Raw genomic sequence first — 10,363 nt, 5'->3', positions numbered from 1 at the left:
CCACAAACCAAGCCTACCCAGTGTGAGGACACCCTCCTGCTCCCTGATCCACCCGGCCCACCTCACAGATGGGAAGACTGAGGACCGGCTTATGCGCGGCAGCCCGAGTTCCACTGGGATCCCGAGATGGCAGTCCCAGCCCCCGTCCACGCACAAACTCTGCTTGCAGGCGGCGGTGCAGCGGTCTGCCTTCATCTTTTAATGGCCAGTGCGGTACAGTTAGTGGACAGACGGGTGACGGGACACAGCAGGGGTGAAACAGGGCAGTCACAGCCGGGGCCGGGGATCTGGAAGGGGGGGTGGTCCTCCCCCTGGAAACGCCGTCTCTGGAAGGACACCCTTAGGATCCCCTGACCTCAGGGTGCCACACACTCGGGCCTGGTGTTCTGGGAGGCCCGGGCTGGAGTGACCCCCAGCCCCTCCCTACGTTCTAGGGACCCTTGGGTCTGTCGGGTCCCTTGCTGGATGAGGGTCAAGATCTAGGTCAAGCTGACTTCAGCCAGGGTGTGGGGGCCCGGCTTCGTAGCCCCCAGACTTACCTCCCCTCTTCTATCCCAGGCCAGGAAGGCAATGGGAGGGCTCCCTAGTCAGGCACGGCCCCCTGACCTGTGGCATCGCGTGGGTGTGTGGGGAGGTCCTGACGTGCCCAGCTGGCATCACCGCTGTGGTTTCCCAGAGGCTGATGCAGACCGCAGGCGGGTCCAGGGCTCCGACTCCTTCATGGCTAATGAGTTATGTTTGGGAGAAGCAGTCTCTAAGAATGAGGACAGAAGGGGAAGCCCTGAGGGTGACAAGGTGGGGGGCTGCCCCTCTCCTCTCAGGGCTCCAGAGTTCATGAGGAGGGGTCCCTGGTAGAGGCTGGGCCAGGCGGTGCCCCGATCAGTGCCAGTGGGTGATGAGGGCCGGGGTGCAGTCACTGGGCGCGCACACTCTGGCGGGTATCTGCTGTCCTGGGTGGGGACACGGTGCGTGTGACCCTGCAGAGTGCTGGCTGGGCTGGAGCCGGGGCCGCTGGACACAGATGGAAGGTAGACGCAGGTGTGAGACCAAACACAGAACACAGTGCTGGCCAGAGCCCCGGGTTGCAGAAACGTGTTCCGGTCCTCGAAGGACTTTGCAGAACTTCAGTCCGGGGTGGGGGATGGCTGGACCCTGAGGGAGTGGTGCTGCTGGCACAGGGGGAGGCTCAGGACCCCGCAGGCACTGAGGTGGGGACAGGGGAGGGGCCCTCAGGCCTCGGGGCCCCTGGTCAGGCCCTCGGCGTCCCTGGCAGTGGGCGGGGCTGGCTCAGAGGCCTGCGAGGATGGAACCATTGGCGGTGGAGGCGTACAGGCAGCTGCCGTGAGCGTCGCGGGTGAGGCTGTAGGTGCAGTAGGCCACGGCGGACCCCAGCGTCAGCCCTGACATGTAGGACACGGTCATGGTGTTCCCTGTGGACAACACTGGCCTGAGGGGAGCAGGGCCAGGGCAGCCACCTGGTGGCCACGGCTGCTCGGGTGTGAGGTGCGGTGACACCCGCATGAACCGTGCCACCCCTCCAGGACCCGCTGCCCCATCGCTCCTCCTGGGAGCACCCTCTCCGGATCCTGTCCTTCCTCGTTCCTTCTTCCCGAGGCCATCTGCTATGCACTCCAGGCCTTGCCTGCTTCTCTGAGTCCCCCAAGCCCCCATTTTTAAAATTTAAAGACAAGGTCTTGCTCTGTTGCCCAGACTGGAGTGCAGTGGTACAACCATAGCTTCCTGCAGCCTTGACCTCTTGGGCTCACGCGATCCTCCCACTTCAGCCTCCCGAGTACCTGGGACCACAGGCATGCACCACCATGCCTGGCTAACGTAAAAAAATTTTTTGTAGAGACTCGGTCTCCCTATACTGCCCAGGCTGTTCCCAAGCGATAGTCCTACCTTGGCTTCCCAAAACACCGTCCTGAGCCAGTGCGCCTGGCCCCAACCCTCCCCGTTTTAATCTCCAGTTTCAGCCAGGTATGGTGGCTCACACCTGTAATCCCAGCACTTTGGGAGGCTGAGGCAGGCAGATCACCTGAGGTTAGGAGTTCGAGACCAGCCTGGCCAAGATGGTGAAATCTCACCTCTACTAAAAATACAAACATTCGCCAGGTATGGTGGGGGGGCATCCATAATCCCAGCTACTCAGGAGGCTGAGGCATGAGAATTGCTTGAACCTGCGAGGCAGAGGTTGCAGTGAGCTGAGATCGTGCCACTGCACTCCAGCCTGGGGAACAGAGCAAGACTCCATCTAAAAAGAAAAAAAAAATCTCCACTCTCCGACCTACAGCTTCCTCCCTATCAGGGACAATTTGGGATGTCCCATGGGCACCTGGAACGTACCAAGTCCCAAACCCAACCCCAACCCCTCCCCACGAGGCCCCTTCCCATCTCAGTCTGTGCCAGTGCCAGCCTTCTTGCCTTGAGCCGTGGACCCCAAACCTGGAGCCCCCTTCCCTCTCTCACACCCTGCCTCTCAACCCATCAGCCGGTCCTGTGGGCTGCCGTCCAAACAAGACCTGGAATCCGGCACCTCCCAGTGCCATGTTGACCTCCTCCAGGTCTGAGCCCCATTCTCAAGGGCCTGGACTGGTGAAGTAGCTCCTCACTCACCTCCATGCCCACGGCAGCTGGAGGGATGCTTTATCAACCATCAAACCCCGTTCCTCTTCTGCTCCATCCCCTGGCCTCAGTGCCGTAGGATCTTTGCACATGCTGTTCCCTCTTCCTGGATGCCTTTCCCTTGCAGCCTCACATGACTATCTCCCTTGCTACCTCCTCCAGGTCTTTGCTCAAAAGTCACCTCCTCAGTGAGGTCTTCCCAGATTGCTCCATTTACACTGCTGGCTCCTGAGTCTGACTCTCCCATCCCATCACTCCTGTTTCTCTGCTTTATTTTTCCCCATAGGACTTACTGCCATTCAACCAGTCGTGCCCATCTGGGATTTTTTTTTTTTTTTTTTCCCAGACAGGATCTTGCTCTGTCACGCAGGCTGGAGTGCAGTGGCGTGATCACAGCTGCAACCTTCAACTCCTGGGCTCAAGTGATCCTCCCATCTCAGCCTCCCGAGTAGCTGGGACCATAGGCACACACTACGATACCCAGCTAATTTTTAAAACATTTTTGTAGAGAGGAGAGGCTCTCACTGTGTTGCCCAGGCTGGTCTTTAACTCCTGGGCTCAAGTGATCCGCCCGCTTTGCCCTTCCAAAGTGCTGGGATTGCAGGTACGAGCCACTGTGCCTGGCCTGGGCTGCCTCCACATCTGGACAGTCAGTCCCACAGCACGGGGAGCGCCGTTTTGTCGCCACTGTGTCCCCAGTGCCTTGAAAAGCACTTGGTCCACAGGAGGGGCTCACCAAGTAGTTGTGGGATGAACGAACGAATAAACGAGTGAATGAAGTGTCTGAGAATGTCCCCACACCTACGGCCTCCCAGACATTGACTGTCCTGAACCCCCGGAACCCAAACGCACCTTCTTGCGGTCTGGCCTGGGTTTCCTCGCGAGGGGGGCGTTGCGCTGCTGGGAGGACGCCCCCACCCCCACGTCCCGCGGGCCTCACCTGCCAGCTCCCGCTGCTTGGGGCTCACTTTGCCTGCTGCCAGGATCATGGGCACGCTGCCGAAGTAGCCGTTGCTGATGCCCATGAGCAGTGAGAAGATGCAGGGCCAGGCGGGGTGACGGAGGGCGGGCATGCCGCTGGGGTAGACGCACAGGATGAAGAGGGGGATGAAGACCACACGCAGGCAGGAGCAGGCCAGCAGGTGGGTGCCCCGCCAGTCCACGGGCAGGGCTGCCAGGATCTGCAGAGAGCCAGGCAAGTGGGCGCCCTGTCCTGGCCACAGCCCCACTCCCCTCACACCCCCGACAGCCTCCAGCCACATCCCCATCCCTAAATACTCCTGGGCCTGTCCAGCTCAGCCTGCACCCCTGCCCTTCTCCGGATTGCCCCTCTAAAACCCCCCAAATTCCACTTACATTTTTTTTCCCTTAGAGTCAGGGTATAGGTCTATCTCCCAAGCTGGAGTGCAGTGACACGATGGTGGCTCACTGCAGCCTCAAACTCCTGGGCTCAAGCCATCCTCCCACCTCAGCCTCCCGAGTAGCTGGGACCATAGGCACGCACCACCACGGCTGGCTGAGTGATTTTTTTGTTCGTTTGCTTGCTTTTTTTCAGACAGAGTCTCGTGCTGTCACCCAGGCTGGAGTGCAGTGGCACGATCTCGGCTCACTGCACCCTCCACCTCCTGGGTTCAAGCGATTCTCCTGCCTCAGCTTCCCAAGTAGCTGGGATTATAGGCACGCTCCACCACGTCCATTTAATTTTTGTATTTTCAGTAGACACGGGGTTTCACCATGTTGGCAAGGTTGGTCTCTAACTCCTGGCCTCAAGTGATCTACCCATCTCTGGCCTCCCGAAGTGCTGGGATTACAGGCATAAGCCACTGCACCTGGCCATTTCTTTGAACCATTTCTGAGTGTCCCTGCCTTCTCTGGGTCCCCTCTGGGGCATCCTCCTGTGCTCATCCCCGGGGGACCTGTGACCGTGAGGCGAGAGGGTGAGGGCCACGCCTCTCCTCCAAGATGCAGCTGACACTCCGGAGCGCCCCAGTGGGATCAGGCCAGGGCCGCCCTCCAGAGGACACTGTCTGGGATGGCGCCACCGCATGGCTCTTGCCCTTTCCACCTGGGAGCCACATGCATCCTTCACTCAGAACCCTTCCCGGATGGGCCAGGGCCTCCCTGTCACCCCCACCCCATGGCGTCCCCCGACACCGGGCAGGGCAGGCAGCCCACCTTGCCCACGAAGTCTGACAGGTTGAACACAGCCATGATGAGGATGGGCAGCCACTCGCCCAGGATGCAGTGGCGGATCTCAGACTCAAGGCCGGGGAACAGGCACAGCGTGATGAAGTAGGTCACGGCGATGGAGAGCATGTCGGCCCAGATCACCCGCGCCACCACGTAGCGGTGCAGTAACAGGGCTGAAGGGTGGCGGGCGGGGGTCAGAGGCAGCGCCCACGGGGACCCCTGCCTGCCTCCCCCACCCCCTGCCTGGGTGCCAGAGCCAGGGCAGCAGAGGACCCCCGCACTCACCTCTGAAGGTGGGCCAGCTGCGCTGGACCCTTGGCCGCGGCACGTCAAAGCGCATGTAGGCCCCGCCGCTGCCGGTCACCTCGTGGGCTGGGCTGTCCTTTGGGGACCCGTTGGGGGCCAGGGCCGGGGCTGGGTGCTCCTGGAGGGAGGACGGAGTGGGATGGGGTTGGAGTGGAGGGGAGGAAAGGAGACACGGGCCAGGAATCCAGGCCCAATCAGAAGAAGAGCCGCACTAGGGCTGGCGCTGACATTCAGGTGGTACCTACTGTGTGCAGACACCCCTCCCCCACTTTATCAAGGTCTCTCACTTCACATTTCTTTTTTGTTTTAGAGACAGGGTCTTGCTCTGTTGCCCAGGCTGGAGTGCAGTGGTGCAGTCACAGCTCACTGCAGCCTCAACTTCCTGGGCTCAGGCAATCCTCCCACCTCAGCCTCCCAAGTAACGGGGACTACAGCCATGCGCCATCACCCCAGGCCAATTTTTTTTGCCGTTTTCTGTTTTGTAGACACAGGGTCTTGCTATGTTGCCCAGGCTGATCTCAAACTCGTGGGCTCAAGCCATCCTCCCACCTTGGCCTCCTGTATAGCTGGGATTGCAGGTGTGAGCCACTGCGCCTGGCTCTCTCTCACACTTCTGATGCAGCAAATTCCATCTCATCATTCCCGTGAACCCTCTACCAGCCTCTGACCAAACCAACCAGAGCATCTGGTCCCCTATGACCTCTCTGCTTTTCCCCTCCTCCAAACACACGGAGCTCCTCCCAGCCTCTGAGCCACGGCACACGCTTTTCCCTCTGCCCCAACACCCTTCCTGTTGGTCAGGTCTTAGCCCAAAAGCCCCTCAGGGAACTTCCCTGACCATGAGAGGGACGCACCCCTGCCCTGGCTTGTCCCCTTCCATCCTGGGCCCCTCTCTGGGTCTGGGGGCTCCTCTGGGGATGGTGTTTCTGGCTCACTTCAGCGTCTCCGCCAAGGGCCCAGGTGACTCACTGGATCAAGGCCTGCATGACCATTCCGGTTCCGGACCCTCAGGAACGAGGACCAATGGCTGCCTCGCCCCGCCTCTGCATGGCCTGGCACTCCTGACCTCACCCTGCAGGTGTCCCCAAGCCTGTACAGCTGCCGGCCCTGAGCCTGGGGGGCTGTGCAGTGCTGCTGCCACCAGAGAGCACCCCAGCCCCCTAAGGACCGCTGCCTGCCCAGAGATGGTGGGATAGGGCACCTCCTGGCAGGGGCTGTCTGTGCTGGGGACCCCGTAGGGGCAGTGCCTCTGTGCTGTGACAGGGAAGCCCAGCAGAGCCACGGGCCACAGAACCAAGCCCCTGGCCCTCCCTCTCCGCCTATCCCCACCTGGGAGACCACTCCCTTTCCTGGCTGGCGACTTCTGTGGGAAATTCTGGGTGCCCCGCCACATTCCCTCAGGGAAACCAGGGTTATCCCTGAGCCCTGACTTTCCTCCTGGCGTCCCGTCTCTAGGGAGGAAGGGTGTGAGCTTCCTAGAGAGTTTGCTGCCAGGCTGAGCCTGCAGGAGGACTCTTCAACGTGGTCTGGCGCAGCCAGGAGGACTGAGACCCTCAGAACGAACGTGGGCTGTCCCAGGGATGGAAACTTTAGTGTACATCATGTGGAGTGTCACTGCGGATAGGGGCCATGCACGCCCCACGCCGTGGGACACAGCAGCTGGGCAGATCCCCGGACCACAGATGCGGGTGGAGTGGGGCCTTAGGCCATGAGACGTGAGGTGCCAGTAAGAAGCCACATCAGTAAGAGTACACAGAATAAAGGAGGCTGGCAGGAAGGAGTCTCCACCGCAGCAGGAGGCCACAGTCTGGGATGCAGGTGAGAGGCTGGGCCCCAGGTACTTCCCGACGAAGGGGTGGGGACAGAGAAGGGAACAGAGGTGGGCGGTGCGCACTTACGAAGTGGACGTCCCCGGCGACAACGTCGTGGTGCACGCGGTAGCCAAAGCCCCTGCCCAGGCCTGGCCTGCCCCGGTGGCTGTCGCGCGGCCGTGTGGTATAGAAGAGCACGAAGCGGCTGCGCCGCACTAACAGGTGCAGCAGGAAACACAGCAGCTCCAGCGCCACCGACACCAGGAAGAAGATGAGCGTGCTGGCGCGCTCGTCAGGCAGCAGCAGCTTCGTGAGGATGCGGCTTAGAGAGATCATCACGCCTGCCGTGCCTGGGGGGCGTGCACAGTGGGCCGGGGCCTGATCCTCCCAGCTCCCCGCACCGCCCCGCCCCGCCCCCGCCCCGCCCACACACAGACCCCTCCCCACCGGCCCCGCCCTCCACCACCAGCCCTGCCCCCACCCACAGGCCCCGCCCATCACCGCCGGCCCCGCCCACTGCCACCACCCAACTCCCGTAACCAGACCTGCTCCACCAGCCCCTTCCAGCAATTCCTACAATGAGTGGCCCAGCTGCATTCCGCCCCCACTCAGCTCCGCCCCCACTCAGCCACGCCCAGCTGCATCCCACCCACACCCCCCGACTCAACTTGGCCCCGCACAGCCCCGTCCAACCCGCTCCCCCAGCTCCCCACCCCACCTCCCTTCCCAGCCCCGCCCCCTGCCGCTCCCTCTAAGTCCTGAGTCCCGTCTCTCCCGCCCCAACTCCGGGTGCCCCCAGCTCCGCCCCAGCCACAAGAGGAGCTGCCCACAGGAGCTGCCCCTCACAGCAGCCCCACCCCGACGCCGCTCACACACTCCCACCGTGGGGCATTTACCCAGTGCCTGCCGTGTCGCTGCACCCTCCTGCTCTGAGGACGCAGTAGGGCCACGATGACACACGGGCGCAGGGTGGGAAGAGGATGGATGCAACAAGATTGTGCGTGATTCAGGCACGGGGCAGAAAGGAATGGAACAGAGGGCGCGCAGAGGTGGGGGGCAGTTAGAGGACCCCTGTCCCGTTGGGGACCTTTGACGCGGAGGTCTGCAGGACAGGGCCGGGAGTGCAGCCTGGGGACGGGTGTTCCTGGCCAGGGGCTGCTGTGAGCTCAGTGCTCATGTTTGAGGCGCTGGAAGCCGCGATTAGGGTCAGGAGGCCGGGAGGGAGGGCCTTGGGGTGGGCCACCCCGTGAGGGTGGACAGGGCTCTGAGCATGTCTTTTCTGCGGGGCCCTTGACTCCATAAACCACGCGACATCAGTGTGCCGGCACAATTCTGCACCCACTCTCGCTCAGCCACACCACAAAATCTACCTGCCAGCAACAGGAACCAGGACCTCCCAGGTGGGAGTCTGGAAGCTCCGGGGCATCTGGTCGACCTCAGCACCAGGCAGAGGGTTGCAGAACGCCCCCAACGGGAGAAACGAGCCAGGCCCACGTGGGTCTTGACCTGGGCTTCCGCTTCCTGCCTGGGCAGCACTGACCCCGGGCCGGTCCAGGCACAGAAGGAAGATTGCGAACCCTGAGAGGGAGGGGCTTCCACGCACACGGTGCCGGTACCCGGGGCCAGTGCTGCCCCTCTGCAGGGGCTGGAGGCCAGGGGACAGACCTACGACTTGGAGATGGGCCGGATGTCATGTAAGGTTCAGGCGTGAGCAAAGGGGTGCCATTTGCTGAGAAGGGGTGGGTGTGAGTGGCAGGGTGGGTGGAGGAGACGTGAGTTTGAGAAGCCCATGAGACACCCACATGGGGTGCTGACCAGGGGGTGGCTTGTGTGTCCGTGGCTGCAAGGAGAGCGTGATGCTGTAGGCATGGTGTGATGTGCATGACATCACGGCCGTGGACGGGGCCCACCCCCTAACACACGCGCACACACAGACTTACCAAACACACACCCAGCCACATGCTCAGAGACATAAGCTTCCCCGATCACAAAGGATCACACACCCCAGAAACACAGCACACACATGTGTGGGCCCACATGTCCCCCCCATGTGGGAGTGCACCCCTTTTCTACCCCCAGCCAGGCCAGGAAAGATGGTGATCACTGTCCCTAGCTCAGTCTGCCCAGGGATTGTGAGCCTCCCTCCCAGACCGGGGCGCATCATGGGGAGTCCCTGGGAAGAAGCTTCCAGAGCCCAGGGCAGCCCAGCACCCCCTCCCCGGGGGGTCTGCAGATACTCACTCTCCCCGGTCATCACCCCCTGTGTGTACCGCTTGGGCAGCATCCCCGTGTACCCGTAGAAGCTGGATTGCTGCACTTGAGAGAGAGAGAGAGGAAAAACCCAGAGGCACCATTATCACCTGTCAACTTGGGAGAAATGCACCAGAGAACTGTGTTGGTGGACGAGGGTGTGTAAATAGCCGTTAACACCACTAATGGCAGAGAGATTTGACACGCAGCAGTAGGAACACCAGCCAGTGTACCCTTGGGGTCAGCCAGGGTCATTGACAAGCTCTGGCAGATGAAACGTCTGCAGAAATGACACATCACTTCTGGGCAAGGCAGTGAAAAGTCTGCATGGACTTTCAACCTTTCTTTTTCCCATGGGCAGGGACAGGAGAGGCCATGTGTTACGGAGTGGGGAGAGGACTGTCTGCCTGAGGCCCTGAGAGACCATATGGAGCATAACACCCTTCACCCTCCAGAGAAGACAGGAAGCAAAAGCGAGAAGTCAGGCTTGTTCTATGGAACCACTGAGATTTCTGGCCTAATTTGTTATACAGTAATAACCCCTCTCATCCTAACTACTACAGCCAGAAATCCATCAGGATCTAGGGAAAATAGAAGTGCACAGGCCCCTATCTTGGAGTCTAGCAAATCCAGCCCTGGAAGTAGCCTCAGGGGCAGTCTTTGTCTAACTAAAATCTTCTGGTCAAGGCTGGGCATGGTGGCTCACACCTGTAATCCCAGTGCTTTGGGAGGCTAAGAAGGGAGGATCACTTGAGTCTAGGAGTTCAAGACCATCCTGGACTACAAAGTGAGATATTGTCTTTACAATTTTTTTTTTTTTTCCAGATAGAGCCTCGCACTGTCGTCTGGGCTGGAGTGCAGTGGTGCGATCTCGGCTCACTGCAACCTCTGCCTCCTGGGTTCACGTGATTCTCCTGCCTCAGCCTCCCGAGTAACTGGGATTACAGGCACACACCACCACACCCGGCTAATTTTTTGTATTTTTAGTAGAGACGGGGTTTCAGTATGTTGGCCAGACTGGTCTCGAACTCCTGACCTCGTGATCTGTCCGCCTCAGCCTCCCAAAATGCTGGGATTACAAGCATGAGCCACCATGCATGGAGACAAAAATTTTTTAAAAATTAGCTGGGTGCAGTGGCCTGTGCCTGTAATCCCAGCTATGTGGGGGGCCTGGCCTCTCC

At 60.7% G+C, this 10,363-nt stretch overlaps 1 protein-coding gene across 6 annotated transcripts in view; it reads right to left on the bottom strand.

The window, feature by feature from the left end:
* Window positions 1–10,363, bottom strand: part of SLC29A4 (solute carrier family 29 member 4) — a 29,798-nt gene continuing 19,435 nt past the window's right edge. For 5 of the 6 annotated variants that reach the window (XM_055346462.2, XM_063708082.1, XM_031013505.3 and 2 more), the window contains exons 6-11: window positions 9,174–9,248; window positions 7,020–7,282; window positions 5,101–5,239; window positions 4,801–4,988; window positions 3,566–3,806; window positions 1–1,430 (exon numbers count right to left, since the gene is read on the bottom strand). In XM_055346462.2, coding sequence (XP_055202437.1) covers window positions 1,288–1,430; window positions 3,566–3,806; window positions 4,801–4,988; window positions 5,101–5,239; window positions 7,020–7,282; window positions 9,174–9,248 — 1,049 coding nt within the window. In that variant the 3' untranslated portion in view covers window positions 1–1,287. The remainder of the gene's footprint in view (window positions 1,431–3,565; window positions 3,807–4,800; window positions 4,989–5,100; window positions 5,240–7,019; window positions 7,283–9,173; window positions 9,249–10,363) is intronic. The other variant, XM_055346468.2, reaches the window with a different exon arrangement.

Source organism: Gorilla gorilla, chromosome 6 (genome assembly GCF_029281585.2).
Source record: "Gorilla gorilla gorilla isolate KB3781 chromosome 6, NHGRI_mGorGor1-v2.1_pri, whole genome shotgun sequence".
Taxonomy (NCBI): domain Eukaryota; kingdom Metazoa; phylum Chordata; class Mammalia; order Primates; family Hominidae; genus Gorilla; species Gorilla gorilla.
The sequence above is the reverse complement of the archived record's forward strand: the minus strand, read 5'-3'. Positions and strand labels throughout refer to the sequence as shown.